This window comes from Camelina sativa, chromosome 13 (genome assembly GCF_030686135.1).
Source record: "Camelina sativa cultivar CO46 ecotype springtype chromosome 13, ASM3068613v1".
Lineage (NCBI taxonomy): Eukaryota > Viridiplantae > Streptophyta > Magnoliopsida > Brassicales > Brassicaceae > Camelina > Camelina sativa.
The window spans coordinates 23974065-23990587 of NC_141892.1; the positions used below are offsets into that span (position 1 = coordinate 23974065).

General features: G+C 35.4%; 3 protein-coding genes, 1 long non-coding RNA gene and 1 pseudogene across 8 annotated transcripts; 4 read left to right on the forward strand and 1 right to left on the reverse strand.

Moving 5' to 3' along the window:
* Window positions 1-2913: 2913 nt before the first annotated feature.
* On the forward strand, window positions 2914-4165 carry LOC147929916 (uncharacterized). The gene is made up of 3 exons (XR_015577552.1): window positions 2914-3199; window positions 3636-3699; window positions 3806-4165. It is a non-coding gene; the product is annotated as an uncharacterized LOC147929916 (long non-coding RNA).
* Window positions 4166-5507, forward strand: LOC104738440 (glutathione S-transferase T3-like). The gene has a single exon (XM_010458616.2). It carries the CDS (start codon window positions 4387-4389, stop codon window positions 5263-5265), a length of 879 nt encoding a protein of 292 aa, XP_010456918.2. The 5' UTR covers window positions 4166-4386; the 3' UTR covers window positions 5266-5507.
* A 316-nt stretch (window positions 5508-5823) lies between these two features.
* Window positions 5824-7361, forward strand: LOC104738441 (uncharacterized). Its single transcript, XM_010458617.2, has one exon. It carries the CDS (start codon window positions 5947-5949, stop codon window positions 6649-6651), a length of 705 nt encoding a protein of 234 aa, XP_010456919.2. The 5' UTR covers window positions 5824-5946; the 3' UTR covers window positions 6652-7361.
* Window positions 7362-7574: 213 nt separating this feature from the next.
* Window positions 7575-9155, forward strand: LOC104738443 (putative F-box protein At3g23950 pseudogene; annotated as a pseudogene). The gene has a single exon (XR_015578823.1). The product of XR_015578823.1 is annotated as a putative F-box protein At3g23950 pseudogene (transcript).
* A 109-nt stretch (window positions 9156-9264) lies between these two features.
* Window positions 9265-12892, reverse strand: LOC104737323 (SH3 domain-containing protein PJ696.02-like). Of its 4 annotated transcripts, none has more exons than XM_087482707.1 (7): window positions 12349-12892; window positions 11311-12244; window positions 10945-11145; window positions 10757-10818; window positions 10090-10270; window positions 9844-10006; window positions 9265-9576 (listed from the first exon to the last, which is right to left on the reverse strand). In XM_087482707.1, the coding sequence occupies exons 2-4, from the start codon at window positions 11620-11622 to the stop codon at window positions 10798-10800; spliced, it is 534 nt and encodes a 177-aa protein (XP_087338833.1). In that variant the 5' UTR covers window positions 11623-12244; window positions 12349-12892; the 3' UTR covers window positions 9265-9576; window positions 9844-10006; window positions 10090-10270; window positions 10757-10797. The 4 variants fall into 4 exon arrangements, with proteins under 4 accessions (XP_087338833.1, XP_087338832.1, XP_087338831.1 ...); XM_087482706.1 differs by having other exon boundaries at window positions 9862-10006; window positions 10757-10854; XM_087482705.1 differs by having other exon boundaries at window positions 10757-10854.
* Window positions 12893-16523: the final 3631 nt, after the last annotated feature.

The following is a 16523-nucleotide window of genomic DNA, read 5'->3' on the forward strand; positions in this document are numbered from 1 at the left end:
GGTCGATTTAAATATCTTGCGTGGACCGTGGTTGAGAGGAACTTACTTCGTTAGACATGTCAATTAGGACCAAGGTCTGCGGACTAGCCTGATCTGATTTTAAAATACACTAGGTTTTACCCCGTGGTACACCACGAGTCTATTATTTTGTTAATATGATATTGTAATGGTTTAGAGGTGCGTGTAGTCGATGGTGAATTGCATCTATATATTGTTAACGGTTGTAAGTAGGGTTTTGTAGAAACTCTTGATTCGCAAGTTGGAAATATACATTTTACGATTTAGTTAGTTATGATTTAGGAATGAATGATATGACATATCTATACTAGTATTTTTGCAGCAGTTTTTGCTCAAAAATATTTTTTGGAAAGTTTTTACATTGAATGTTATTTAATGCTTATACTCATATTCAAACAAGTTTAGTTAACTTTCTCTACTATCTTTATAACCAAACACAGTTAAAATATTTTAATTATCTATATATATAGATATAATATTCTATAATTTATTCCAGATTAAAAAAAATATTCTCCTATCATCTCTTTTTGATTTAAAATTTAAATGTAATGAATCATCGTATAATATATAAAATTCATAAAAATGTGTATTTTTCCTTCAGAAATTGTGATTTGAATTTTTTTAAACAAACATATATTACTCAATTAATATAAAAATGTGTGTTCAACATACATATATAGTAAATTTACTGTATATAGTAAATTATAAAATTTTAAGAAGTTTTTAATTTATAACTGGTATATCTAAACTTAATAAAAAGTTTAAAATTATAAATATTTAAACAGATTAAATTTTCAAAATAACACAACGAGTTATATTACATGACGGGTTATATAACATTACATGATTAAACTGATAATACTAAAAAATAAACTATCATTAATATGATATTTCAACGAGTTAAATCCTTATTTTACTATTTTAACAACACCAATATAAAATATGTCGAATCAAACTGATTTAATTAAGATTGTAAAAATTGTTGTGTGGGATACCACATATTATATACTAAATCACTATAATTAACAAAAAGAGTACATTAACAAAATTAGTATTCAAATAATATATTGACAAAAAAAACTTTAAAAAAAAATTACCCGCGGTGTACCGCGGGTCATAATCTAGTTCTTATTATGATTCTCAATTGATATTATTGGATTAGTAGTGTACATTTAAAGCTAATAAGATCTTACCAAATATGTAATCGTTTATTAAACGCAAATTAGATATTTCCTAAGATTTATTCATCTTGAATTAGTTGTTATATTATAGGGATGCGATTAAGAAGATGTGAATAAATAATTTGTGTTATCAATTCTTTATGTCAAACTCGGCCCTAGAAATTCGGCATGCAAATTAGATCTTTCCTAAGATACAGTGAGCTTTAATTGGTAATAATTGGCATTAATTTGATGTAAATAAGTATGCTATGAATTAAAACGGGTCCAAAATATTTGGTGTTCTTAACGAGGATCCGGAAAATTTAATCGATTATAATTTTAGTTTAAAAACCAGACCCAAAGTTGGCAAAAAGTGATGGCACCCTATTGTATTCCAAAAATGTATTATGAGCTCTATATGTGGATGTACTTGTTTGGTTACAAATATAGTAAGACAATTTTTAAAATATATATCTGTTTATAAAAATTCAAATCACATCATATGCTGAAAAAAATCTAAAATTTTATTAACTTTATGTATTAAATAGTAATTAAAATAATGAAATATAAGATTAAATAAAAATGAAAGGAGAATTATATTTTAATCTAACATATTGATTTAAATTAGGTAGATAGATTTTAGGAAATTAATATTATCAAATAAGGAAATAATTGTGTTTGGTTGTAAGAATTGTAGAGAATTTAGTTGAGACTTGTTTGGATACAAATATAAGAGAGGATGACACAAAGATGTACTCCAAAAATGTTAAGATAGATTAGGTATGAGCTTAAATATATATGTCCAGAATAAATCGAGTCTTTTGTGTTCAGCCTATTCGGATTATAAGGTTTTTGAGCTTAGCCCGATCGGTTTTGGACCGACCTGAAAAACTTTTAAACAAATATATTTTTACTTTTATGTTAATATTTTTGTTTGATTATAATACTTGATTAATAATTTACTGTAAATAATCTTTAAAATTCTCACCATAATTTTCATATTTACTTAATAACCTTACTTATTATTTTAAAAATCTTTAGCTATGATATTTTATATGATATATTTTATATAGTTAAAGTATAAAATAATTATTTGGTTTTAATTTTTTTTTCTTGAAATTAAGTTGGTTCTTGTGAATATTGATGAGTTATTCAAATTTTGATTAACTTTATTTATAGTACACTTTTAAATATTATTTTTTAAAACATGTTATAAAATTAGAAATTTAATTTTTCTTATTCGTAACATAAACCTGGAAAAGTAAGAGAACTCTTGTATTCATGCTATTTAAATTAAGTTGGTTCTAGTAAATATTGATGAGTTATTTAAATTTTGATTAATTTTATTTAAAGTACACTTTTAAATATTATTTTTTAAAACATGTTATAAAATTATAAGTTTAATTTTTCTTATTCGTAACATAAACTTGGAAAAATCCGAAAACTCTTGTATTCCTCCTAAAGTGCCTAACTCAAATATATACAGGTTTTGTGGGTTTCGGCCCGGACAACGTCGGACCACCCTATTGACACCCCTACTAAGAGTAGTTAGAGCATCATTATCGGGACCTCTTAGCCCCAAATTCTTAGGTTTTGTCTATTTAAAATTAAATCAAAACTAAGAATATTGTTAAGAATTTGCCTCTTAACTAAGAGATTAAAGATACCATAAGAGACGATGATGTGTTCGAATATTGTTGGGTGTTGTTCTAACACAAAAGTTTTTTTTTTTTTTGTTGATTATCGTTCTCTTCCTCTTCTCTCTCTTTCTCGAAGTAGAGACTGCAAAATCGATCCAGGGAGATGATGAGTCCCGATTATAGTCTCGCTAGAATCAATCTACCCCTTGGTGGAACTGGTCGCCCTGATATCCCCAGATGATGTAGAGATTTCTCTCAAAAATCGATTGCAAGCAGAAGAATGATTCAATTTTGGGTGGCCTCCGGCGGTTCAACCCCGTTAACTCATCATCTCCACCGACGGCAGATCTCAACGTGACTCTGATGCATGATTCTATCTCTGTAAAAGATTCCTCTCTTTCTCTGCGTTTTTATCATCTCTCTCCTTTCGTTCTTATCAGATTGAATGTTTTTTGCTTCTTCCTCCTCCGCTTACCTTAATTGATGTAGCTTTAGGATTTTAGGTTAAGTTGGGAATCCCAAAACTTGATTCATGTGATTCAGAGCTAATTGAATCATTCCATAGGTTATCTTCTGATTAGTCTCGAATCTTATAACAAAATTGCCCTAAGTTTTAGTTCTAGTGATGATTTATAATCAAATTGGATCTAGTTTGTGTGTGCTTCTCTTTAATCGCTCTGGTGAAAGGCTTATTTTGGTTGGTTGGATTATTTTCACATTCGACATCTTCTCATTGCTTTAGTTATTATGGTCTATGATCCTTGGTCATCCTCTTGTTCTTGTTCTGCTTGTTTGAAAAAATGATGGGTATTCGCAGAGACCTTGTTCAATTCATGGCGAGATGATCTTCTTAAAAAACTACAGCTCTCTAAATTAGAAAGGTATCATATCTATCTCTCTTATTAGATTGTACTGTATGTTGAATACATCTTGGATACATATCATGGCGAGATGGTCTACTATAATTTGTTTTTTCTTCTCATTCAGATCACGTGGTTGAAATATAATGATGAAGCCGCCATTTAAAACAATAACTCCATCAACTCAGGTACTCAGCTCTGTCTATATGTCTAAAATTGATTGAAGTAAGCTTGAATTTCGTGTGTATTAGTTGTGTGGACTTATAGTGAGTATAATTGTTTAACAGATGCATCTCTCGCACTTGTGTTTAAGTATTACGAATTGCTTTTTGATATCGATTAGGTAAGACTTGAGTCTTGGATTGATTGCTTTGTGTTTGGTGGTTGTGATAAATGGTTGAATATTAGTTGTGTGGACTTATTGTAAATTGCTTAGTGTGTGTATGAGTTCAATGTTTGGTTGTGTTAGATTAGGTAAATGTCTACATCATACTTATTGTGCATTACTAATAACAACACCCACCAACATGTTTTATTGTCATTGATTGCTAATAACAACACAACCCAAAACTTTTTCAAACTAAGTTAAACCTCACCTTATATAGTAAACCATTCCTCCTTAAAAGTAAACATATCTCTTTCATTCTCCTTCAAAGTAAACCATTCCTCCTTCAACAATCTCTTTCATTCTCCTTGTAACACGATACCATGAATCCATTTAGCCACCCTCCTGGCTTCATGGACCTATTAAATAGTCAAGGAGAAACCCACACCAATCCTTATGATATTGATTCACCAAATATTGAACTTGGTGAATCACAAGTTCCGGCGTTTAGCACTCAATATTCAGATGCACAACATGAAGACCGTAGATCAAGAAATAAATGGGCACCAGCAGATGATATTCTTCTCATTAGTGCATGGCTAAACACGAGCAAGGATTCCATAGTCAGTAATGAGCAAAAACGTGCATCTTTTTGGAAACGAATTGCAGATTATTTCAATGAAAATCTGAAGGATGCACGACAAAGGAGAGAAGTCAGTCATTGTAAGCAGAGGTGGGGAAAGATAAATGATATAGTGTGCAAGTTTGTTGGATGCTATGAGGCTGCGACAAAGGAAAAATCAAGTGGCCAAAATGAGAATGATGTTATGAAGCTAGCAAACGATATATATTATAATGATTACAATTTGAAGTTCACATTGGAGCACGCTTGGCGAGAGCTAAGACATGATCAGAAATGGTGTTCACCTTCTACTACTAACCGGACTGGCACGGCTAAAAGAAGAAAGGTTGGGGATGGCTCTGGACAGTCTTCAAACTCCGAACCAATGACTCGTCCACCTGGTGTTAAATCTTGCAAGGGAAAGTCGAAGAATAATGTAAACGAGACATTCCCTGTTGTTGAAGATGGAAAATATCTGTCGGAGTTAGAGGCAATCTATGAGTTAAAAGAAAAAGATTTTGCTTTGAGAGAGAAAATAAGTAATCGCAGCATGCTTGAAATGATACTTGCAAAAACAGAGCCACTTAGTGATATTGATATTGCTTTAAAGAACAAGCTAATTAATGATTTGTTAAGCTAATAAGTTTGTTCTTGTCCTTGATGTATGATGAGCTCATTAGTTTGTTCTTGTTTTTCATGTAATCGGTTCTTCTTGTAATGGTTTATGTAATCGGCTTTAATGTAATGATATGTAATGTTTATGTAATCGGCTTTAATGTGATGATATGTAATGTTTATGTAATCGGACATTTGTGTGCTTCTTGTGTAAAATTTAAACTCAAATGGCTTGTATTTTTGTTGCTTGTGACAGGAATAGACAAGAAAAACAGGTGGTTGACAAATACAAACAATGATGCTCGTGACTTGAAGTGACATGGTACAAGCTCGTGAAAGGAAGAAACAAGAAAACAAGGACTTGAGTAACCCACTTATTTGTATTTTTGTTGCTCGTGACTTGTATGCATTTTGTGTTTTTGTTGCTCGTGACTTGTTTAAATGCTTGTTTTGTTGTTGCTCGTGACTTTCCAAGGCTGGCGACACCATACAAATGATTTGTAACACTTTTTTTTCAACAAGATTTGTAACACTATATAAGAACGTCATATATTACTACCACAACTCACACAACTCCATCTCTTCTCCTCCTAAACGTTTAATACTTCTTCTTCTACAACTTCATTGCTCAATATTTTTTTCTTTTACCACTTCACAAATCCATATCTTCTTCTTTATTTTGATCTTAGTCATCTTTAAGAAATAAATGGCATCTTCTTCTACTAATAATTTTGATGATTTCGACAAAATGCTTGATGAGAGATTTGATCAAGTGTACGATCAAGCGTTCGATCATATTGTTTCTGCTCATGCTGCTCGCCAACAAGCAAGAAAGCCAAGGAAAAAAAGAGTCTATATTGAAAGAGATCGTGAAGATGGACACGATCGCTTGTGGAACGATTATTTTAGTGAAGATGCAACATACCCTCCTCCTCTTTTTCGTCGTCGCTATAGAATGAACAAGGCGCTGTTCATGCGTATTACTGATCGACTCTCTAATGAAATTCTATTCTTTCAACAAAGAAGAGATGCTACCGGAAGGTTCGCTCTCTCTGCAATACAGAAATGTACAGCAGCAATTCGTATGATGGCATATGGTTGTGCAGCTGATGCGCTTGACGAATACCTCCGACTTTCTGAAACCACTGCGATGCAATGCTTGGTCAATTTTGTTGAAGGAGTCATAAATTTATTTGGGGATGAGTATCTAAGGAGACCCACACCAGAGGATCTTCAACGTTTACTCGATATTGGAGAGCTACGAGGATTTCCGGGGATGATAGGAAGCATCGATTGTATGCATTGGGAATGGAAGAATTGCCCAACCGCATGGAAAGGTCAATACACACGTGGATCCGGAAATCCAAACATCGTTTTAGAGGCTGTAGCGTCACACGATCTATGGATATGACACGCGTTTTTTGGACCTCCAGGTACATTAAACGATATCAATGTTCTTGATCGCTCTCCAGTTTTTGATGATATATTACAAGGTTATGCTCCAAAAGTGAATTACATTGTCAACGGCCGCGAGTATCATTTGGCTTACTATCTCACTGATGGTATTTATCCAAAATGGGCTACTTTTATTTAATCTATTAAACTCCCACAAGATCCAAAGGCATCCTTCTTTGCTACATGTCAAGAAGCTGTCCGTAAAGATGTCGAGCGTGCTTTTGGAGTCTTGCAAGCTCGCTTCGCCATAGTCAAAAATCCGGCTCTTGTCTATAATAAGGAAACAATTGGAAAGATTATGAGAGCGTGTATCATACTTCACAATATGATAGTAGAGGACGAACAAGATGGGTACAACCAGTTAAATCTAGCAGAATTCGAACAAGTAGAAGCAAACAGAACTTCACATGTGGACTTAGATATACATTCAAATGTCAGCAATATGATGACCATGCTGAGCAAGCGGAAGGAAGTTCGTAATCAAATAAAACATCAACAATTGAAGGATGATTTGGTTGAGCATATATGCCAAAAATTTGGCACAAATCAAAATTACAACTAAACTTTGTCCCTATTTGTGATTTCTGCTTCTATTTTTATATGTTTTAATGTTTTGTATGTTTAAAAGTTTATGAATGCAATAATAAAATCTTCATAGTTTAAATATTTAAAAATTATATATTTTTTTTTTAACTAAGAACCTCACTTGTAAGAGTTTACCATTGGAGAAATACAAATTTAATTAACAAACAAAAATTCTTAACTTATAAAAGTACATTTTTTATTACTAAAAAATGTAAGAACCCAAAAATCAAAACCCACCAATAAAGATCCTCTTAGATTATATTTGTTCTAGCAGCTTTTGTTGGACTCGCTACGAAATATCATATATTGTAGCACTTGCTGCGACGAACAAAAAAAAAAAGAGAAACCTAGATCTAATAAATCTAGAAATGGAGAAAAAACAAAAACAAAATTTGGTGCCAGAGGAAGCATGGGTGAAGATATTGGCTAGATTATCATTGAGAAGCATCGCTAGATTCAGATCATTCTGCAAAGAATGGAAATCTACGATAGATTCCGACTTCTTCCGAGATCTCTACGAGTCTGTGAACTCGTCCTCATCCTCCGTTTCGTGGTCAATCTTCATGAACAATAGTAACAGAACAGAGATCATAGGACACCATGGATGCCAGAGATGGGGACTTACCGATTCCTTAGGCTCTTTCATTATGCGTCACAATGACACCACCACCACAGTGAGAAAAACTAGTGTCTTGAGCTGCACGGATGGATTGGTATTGCTTTACACCGAAACCATCGAAGGAGCACCCATGTATCATGTCGGAAACCCGTTGTTGCAACAATGGGTTCTGATCCCATTTCCTCCGCATCTCTCAGGTTATGATGTCGTGAGGTTACAGGAGAGTCAATATTTTAACGACAATGGACTGGTCACAAAGATGGAAAAGGGTATTGCCGTGGGTTACAAGGTTGTCTGGACGTCGGTCTCTCGTTTTGTGTCTAATCAACTCACTTTTATGATATATTCCTCTGAAACAGGGTCGTGGATGACAAAAGAGGTTCGTTGTCGCCAAAGCTTAATCTGGACTAGATTAGCGCATTCGGTTCCTTTAAACGGGCGTCTTCACTGGCTTGCTACGATTGATAACTCCTCCATGGACGCAAATTATGTTGTCTACTATGATTCTATAGTGGAGGTGATGAGTCTACTATGATACCTTTTCCTGATATCCAACAATATCAAGACACTCGGCGTTTTAAGAGAACAATCACAACCTCTGCTGGATCCTTGATGTATTGCAACGTTTTCAATGATAATAATAGTGGACTCTGTACAATCAGGGTTTGGAGGCTGGTCGGTACGCGTGAGCATCCTAATTCATGGCAACTTCTGTGGCAAGTCCTCACCAGGGGTAATGGTGTTGATTATTTTCCCCTGGTGATGCATCCTAAAAACTCTGATATCATGTACTGTTGGAGTTGTAACAGGGACTCTCTGGTCTTGTTTAACTTGAGGACACGCATGATGCAAGGAGTTTATGGACTCCATCTATCCAAAGCTCGCTAATGATATGTACGCTCCTTATCACAATCTCTTCGTTTCGCAATTCGTTCTCCCACGCTGGCTAAACCCGCTCCCTCAGCTTGCTTCTTGATTATGCTGCATCTTTCTTAGTTTTTCTTTCTTTCTTTATGAGAAGAACCTTATTTTTTAGGATTTCGATTGCTCCTTGTCCACCTAATTGGCCAGCTTCTCTCATATTAAGTTCTTGCTTTTCATTCGAGAAGAAAAGCAATAAAGGCTTATAAGAAAAACGAAGTGAGAAAAGTTTTTCATCTTAAAAATTAAAACTTTCTCGTCTTAGTTTATTGCGAGTGATCAATCAATTTTTTTTGTAAAATCCATTTTAAAGAGTACTATTTCTTTTGGTGACTTTTTGTTTGATTGTTTCGCTTCTAAAGTGGGTTTCAATTAACTTTAATAAGTAGCTGACATATATGAATATGGAAAATGATTTAACAGAAGTATTCAAACAAACCAAAGGATGAAAATGACTAATAAAACCTTTCAAAATATGGAATGAATTCTATGAAACCAGTACAAGATAACAAGTTATGCTGGTGAAATCAATGTCTCCAGAAAAAAAAAGAAAAAGAAAAACCGGTTATTGAAATTGAGATCTTACAAGTTACAGAATACAATGGGAAGTCTCTTAGAGGTATCATCATCATCATCATCATCATCATATGCATCTCACATCGGTGACAAGTTGGCGAAACTGAGGAGCGTACCATTTCACCTTCTCTGTATGTTCCAGTACTGTAACTTCCCAGCGACAAACTAAATCATGAACACCTGAAAAGGCAAGAAGTACAAGTCTTAAGTTTACTTTTCTTGGATTACCCAAACCAATATTCATTCTCATCACCCAGTCTTTGATTCAGAAAATCGGTTTTCAGTAGAGGAAACACCCCATTACTCTTCTTTTATTTTGGTGAAGCTAGTTTACGCGTATGATTATGAAATAAAACCTAACTTGTAAAACCAATGCTCTTTCTATAAGTTCAAAAAGCTTTTGACATATTTTGTTCCAACAAGCAAACGAGTGCCAAGAATCTTTACCTTTGGCTCTGGACGTACCTGTGGCGACATGCTTTGACCCAACTGCTCTCATCTGAGTTCTTGACATTGCCGGATCACTTGGAGTATTCCTCCCGTAAGTGATATTCCACTCACAATAGCATGAGGATACCGCTCACAAGCATACACCAGCATGCCCTTTACCCTGAAAATGTAAATTAAGAATGCATTGGCTTTTGATGGTATAAAACCACTTTTTCTTCTCTACAGTACTCAATAATGGCATACCAATTCCAGTGAAATAGGTCCACCACAACTTCATTTTCACAGGCCATATTACCCATTCGAAGCTTTTCTGAGAGATTCCCCCACGAGGACAAGATCCCACCTTCACAGCGATCATCCCATCCACTGTCTCCCACAAAATCTTCACTGTACTATCCCTTGTACCATTCTGTTCAACTCGTCCCTGACAAAAACACAAAATCAATGATATAAGTCTAAATGGCAAGCAGATGCAATTAGGTAAGAAAAAATGTTTTGTGAAGTTCTCAGCATTCTCATAACTTATAATGCATCAATAATGCAGGTTTTAAGGTGCTTTAAGATGAATCGGTATGATATAAAGGTTTCCACTAAAAGTAAAGTTAGTGTAAGATTCTAAAAGCGCTGATCAAATTTCTGATAAAAAAGGTTCGAAGCTATTTTTGGGCGGCTGGCACTGGCACAAAGCTATTCAGCAACAGCAGACCAAATTTCATCACTGATAGAACTTCAAGCTGGATCTTATAAAGGATGTTAAAGGAAGCAAACCAATATCCCCAAGCCACTCCCATCTAACTGTTGAGAAAACACACAAAAGCTATCCGATGGAAGCGGAAACAACATGAACACAACCGGATTTTCACCATTTTAGTCCCCGAGCATTATAAAATCAGCATTCTAGAACACTTACCTCTGTGGAAGCTCAACAGCACCATGTTTTCGCTACTTTATTTAAAGTCGTTGCTTAAAAGGCTGCCTCATATGGGAAAGTTCAGAAAAACTTTCAGTCTTCAGTCGCAGGGAAGCAAATATAAAGACCATTTTAGTTTGAGTAAACCTTCTCTCAAAGTCAACGAATTACTAAAAGAGCTATGTTACCTGAGCACCCCATCCCAAACCAAATGAAGAGATGGCGGAGGGTGGAGACCAGGAAACATCATCTCTACGAGCAACCACAAATCGAGTCCCAATTTTATATGTAACCATAACTCCAACTATGGCAACAGTGATTACTGCAAGACCTTTTGCTTGTCTTAAAATAGCATCTGGAATCAACCTCTCGGTTCTCGAAGAACCAATCTGTTGAGAAATTTTCAAATCAAAGACACACTATTAGAATTCTGGATTTCACGGACAGAGGCTAGTCAGCCAATCAGCCATTAACACAATGATATAGTTGACATTCAAGAATGCTCACAAATTAAATAAAAAGTTTAGAGTGAGCTCAGTACCCACAAATCTCACCTTGGTTATATAACCCCGAATAGTGTTGGTTGCCTTATAAATCTCATACTCCATGGATTGTCCCCAAGGAAAATTCACCCAAGACCTCAATGTTCTAAGATCTGTCAATTCATGGGTTGGCAACTGAGCAGCAGGAATAACTTGGTCCATCAAATAAGGCTGCACAGACTCCAACCTCACAAAACACACATCACAAACCCTTGCAGGAACCAAGCTTCTTCCTTTAGAACAGTCCCTACAGAAGATTCCACCACAATATCGACAATGATGACGGGAACACATAATCGGATGAAACCTCACACTACATAGCATACAAGCAGAAGCAGCGCTATCCGGTAACCAATTGTGTTACTCCTGACTGAGACGGAGAAGTTTCACTATACAAATCTGCGTTGTTTTTGTTCACTTCTATAGAAACATCTTCAGGTTTATGCGGAATATGATTTTCGCTCATAGTTACAGACTGAAGCAAGTTGATTATCACTGGTTCACTAAACTTTGTCCCAAAAGCATAGCAAGCAGCCCCAGCCCTAAAGACGATAAGCTCATCACCAAGAAAGAATGCTGGCTGTAATTCGAACAAACAACTCTTATGTTCATAAGTTCCAATCTTCAGTTATGCCAATTAGATGCCTATAAACAGCAGTGTGTGGGAAAACCTGGCATGAGGCCATTTTCCAGAGATCACTTCAAGTTTCCAAGAAGAGCTTTGGTCATTGAGTTCACTTTCCTCATTGTACCCACCAACATGAATAATTCAGACCCATATGCAACCAGAGCATGAGAGTAGCGCACAGGGCCATTGACATTGTTGTTCAACTTCTTTCTTTACACTGAAGGTCCTTTATATCCAAAAGGCGCAAAGAGGACACTATCTTATCATAGTAAAATCCCCCGAATATGTAAGCCAACACATACTGCTGCATGGCGAAACCTGCTCAATTAAAAGAATTTGCATTTAGAAGAGAGAATTCGAGATAACAATTATCCGAGGAAATGTCAGAGCAACAAGCAACAAAAACATATGATAAATCTAACCAGAGCCTCCTCAAATCATTCAAAATGACCAAGGGATCATCCCTCACTCCAATTTACAAACATGAAATCGCCAACCATTGAAGCTGAGTGCCCCAAGTTCTGCTGATGGAGATTCATTGACTGCGATTAAGGTGCCACATGAAGGATCGAGCAACGTTCTTCGAGTATGTCTACCAAAAAGGGCCAAACACGATAACTTCTTGTATGAGATCTTGCTGATGCCCCTGCCAATGATTTAGATACGGAAGACATAACTCAAAACTCTGCAAATCAAGAAAAATCGTTGTGTCGATTACTTTCTCAATCCAAAACTAAAAATTGAGAATGGATTGACACCATCATTCAATTTTGGTTTTGGATTGAGAAAGTAATTGAGATTCGACTAGAGCATGATCTGGTTAGCCAATTAAGATGATGGGTGATGATGATCGCTACCACTTTAGAGATCCTCCGTTTCTAGAAGATAACCTAAAAATACCTCAAAAAACAATTATTTAAAGGAGGCGTTGGCCTTAAATGTTTTGCAACAAGGGGCTCCGACTTTATCTAATTGTTTTCAAAATTACTCTTACCTAGCCCTGGGCGTTCGGGTACCTGAACCCGATCAGGTTCGGAGCTTCGGATTTTCGGATTTTCGGATATATGAAAATAGAATCTAATCGGGTATTTTATATAATCGGGTCAGGTTCGGATAAAACCCGAACGGGTTCGGGTATTTTCGGATACACCCAAAGTCCAAACTGAATTTCGGATATCCGATAGATTTCGAGTATTTTTATCCGAAATCGATAAAAATACCCGAAATCCTTATCAAAAACTCGAACCCGTACCAAAATACCCGAAGAAGCATATAACTTAAATATCAAAAAACATAAAGATTGAAAGTCTTAAAGAGTAAAGAGTTAAGAGATTCAAAGAGAATGCAAGTCTAAATTCTGATGTTTAAAAGAGAGAAACAAGTAGATAAAGTTTAAAAGAGAGAAGCAAGTAGATTAGACAATTAAACCAGTCTTCTAATCCTCTTCTTCTTCTGCCATGTAACATGCTCAAGAGTCTTCTTCTTCACATTCAAACTCTGAAAATAAACAAACCAACATTACAAACTGTAACTTGTAAGTAAGTACTTAACATGGCATAGAGAGATAAGAAAGTAACTTCTTTGAAGCTCATCTTCAAACTCAACTTCTGCAAGAATTTGAGCATTTGTAAGCACCTTTTCTTCAAACTTTATGCCTTGTTTTAACCATTGTTCAGTACACATCCGAACCTCCACCATGTAGTGTGTAAGACAACTTCTGTAGGGATCTATTATCCTTCCACTAGTGCTAAAAGCACTTTCAGAAGCAACAGATGACACTTGCATTACAAATAAATCTTTAGCCATCTGAGATAAAACAGGGTACCTTGCACTATTGACCTTCCACCAAGAGAGTACATCATACTCAACTCCCATTATCAAATCTGGATTCTCAACTTCTTCTCTCAGATATGTATCTAGTTCATTAGTATCTCTAACTCCAATAGTTCTGAGCAATGTATCATACTTCTGCTCCATCGGGTTGTATCCATCAAAATCATCATCGACTGAGTCAAATAAGTCTTGATGTCTCTCTCGATTACTCTGAGATGAGCAGTGAGACTGAGTTTGTTCCGCAAATGTTGTTGCTTCAGCATATCTCTCACTATACTCTTTATACATATCACGCATTATAGCCTTAACTGAATCCTTCATTGCCTTAGCTTCTACAGTCTCTACCCCATACAACTCCTCAAAACACAAATTTGCAAACTGCATCTTCTTTCTCGGATCCATACCACTAACAATAATCAACATCCTGTTAATGTTCTTCAACCCACCCCAATACTTATCAAATTTCTGAAACATTTTCTCAGCATTTAACTTCACCTCGCTATCCCCACTATCACAAAGTAACTGAAGCTTCACAGCAATGTTAACTATCTTGCCATAACACTGATGTGCATTCATAGTAGTTGAGGCGGATACTACCAATGTAGCCTTATAGAAAACATTAAGAAACTTAACTAACCTCTCAATTTTACGCCAATCTTGACTCAAAGGAGGTCCAATCCTTTTTACGCCATCAACAGTCTCCAAGAAGTGATCATTGTAAAGCTTATCCTCAAACTCCATTTTATCAAATGCTCCTTTAAACTTAATCGCCCTTGTCAGCATCAAATACGTAGAATTCCACCTTGTGCAAACATCTAGTGGCATACTACCCTTTGAGAACCTACCATTTTCAACTCTTTGCTGAAACGCCTTTCTTCTATTTGGTCCTGACCTGACATATGAGATACCATTACGGACTGCAGCCACACTAGCATCGATTTCAGTCAATCCATCCTTCACTATCAAGTTTATAATATGACCAGCGCACTTAAGATGCATGAAATCTCCATCCATAACCAGAGAATCATTTGATACCTCAGAGAAGCTTGATTGAAATTGACTCAGAGCATTGCTATTAACAGTTGCATTGTCAACAGTGACACTGAACACCTTCTCTATCCCCCATTCAGCAAGACATTCTAGAAGTGTGTTTGCAATCGTTGTACCTTTGTGATCTATCACATTCTTAAATCCAATGATTAGCTTCTTTAATCGTCATTGTTTGTCAATGTAGTGTGATGTGATAACCATGTAACTTGAACCTATAAGAAAAAAAAAAGCAGTAAATATAGGTTATTAAGAATAAAAAGCTAAGATCAGAATTTTAGTTTTTAAAAAAGTATCTGTTACCGAAGAAACCCAAATATCAGTGGTGAGTGAGACTCTTTGCTTATTAGCCAAAAACCATTGCCTAAGAGTAGCCTTCCTCTCCACATACATTTTCACAATGTCTCTTGTTGTTGTCCTTCTTGAATGTGGTTTATAGAGGTTAACCTAAATGAATTACATATAATAAAAGACAGATTAAAGCCGTAACAAATAGATAAGATTGATTACATCAAGTGTATAAGAAACATGTATTAAATCATTCACATAATCAAAGACAAAGTGACTGACCTTATCGCAAAAAAAATTTAACGCCACTCCTTTTACAAAAGACAATGGCAACTCTCTTATCACCAACATTTGATTAAGTGCTTCTCTGAAAACATGCTCAGGGACTTTTGCATACTGGCTATTTCCTTCCTTATCAATCACTTGCTGTCCTCCTGTAGCATTTTGACCTTTTTCCCATGCCTTGTAGGCCTTACATATTTTGAGATGGTTCCACATGTTCTTCGTCCCTGATTTTGTTGAACATCCTAATTCCTTTCCACAATAGTTACACTTACACTTGTTACGGCTGCCTGCTAATCTTGTGAAATGGGTCCATACACCAGACCTTGGTGCTAGTGTCCTTGGTGTCTTGTTTTGCTCAGCAGTAGTGCCACCACCAGATCCACTTCCCTGAGTTTGTTTCCTTCTTCCTCTTACTCTCGGTCTCAGTGTCATCATTTCTTCTTCATCGTTTAAATCATCATCGGTATAAACTTCGTTCATTGGGTTTGACGAACCCATCTGCATATCATATTAACAGAGATAACAAAGTCAGAGACTCAAAGTAATCATATAAGGCCCATATGTAAATCATATAAACAGAGAACCATACACGAATTTTAACTTGATTACTCTTACACATATGATTACTCTTACACAATCATATAAACAGAGAACCATATACGAACCATATGCAAATCATATAAACAGAGAATCATAAGATTAATCATATGGTTTTCACTTAAAAACCATATATGAATCAAACTAAGACAAGTACAAATGTATAATCAAAATAAACTAATTGCTTGAGTAGATAGTTTCGGATTCTACAATCTAATTTTCGGATTCTACAATCTAATCATGTCAATGGAGTTTGTAGATTCACACTAAGTCTAAAAATTAAACAAGATGAAACATACATCATCAAAGCAACATCAAAGCAGTTTCAGACAAATCATATAAACAGAGAAAGCAAAAGCAGTATCGGATTCACACTAAAGCAGTATCGGACTCTAAACAGTAAACAAGATGAAACATACAACATCAAAGCAGTATCGGACTCTAAACACTAAAGCAGTTTGTCATGTTTCAGTTTCAGACAAGTATAGAGTTTCAGATCAAAGAACAAACCTGTGATTTCCTTCGTGAAGTCGCAGATGGAGGGGAG

Bases quoted from the DNA above. Each gene is read 5' to 3' on its own strand.
- LOC104738440 (XM_010458616.2), top strand. From the start codon at position 4,387: ATGAATCCATTTAGCCACCCTCCTGGCTTCATGGACCTATTAAATAGT.
- LOC104738441 (XM_010458617.2), top strand. From the start codon at position 5,947: ATGGCATCTTCTTCTACTAATAATTTTGATGATTTCGACAAAATGCTT.
- LOC104737323 (XM_087482706.1), bottom strand. From the start codon at position 11,622: ATGCTATGTAGTGTGAGGTTTCATCCGATTATGTGTTCCCGTCATCAT. The intron at 11,146-11,310 runs GTGAGATTTGTG...ATTTCTCAACAG, and splicing joins TTCGGGGTTATATAACCAAG to ATTGGTTCTTCGAGAACCGA. The intron at 10,855-10,944 runs GTAACATAGCTC...CTGCGACTGAAG, and splicing joins GTTTGGGATGGGGTGCTCAG to ACTGAAAGTTTTTCTGAACT.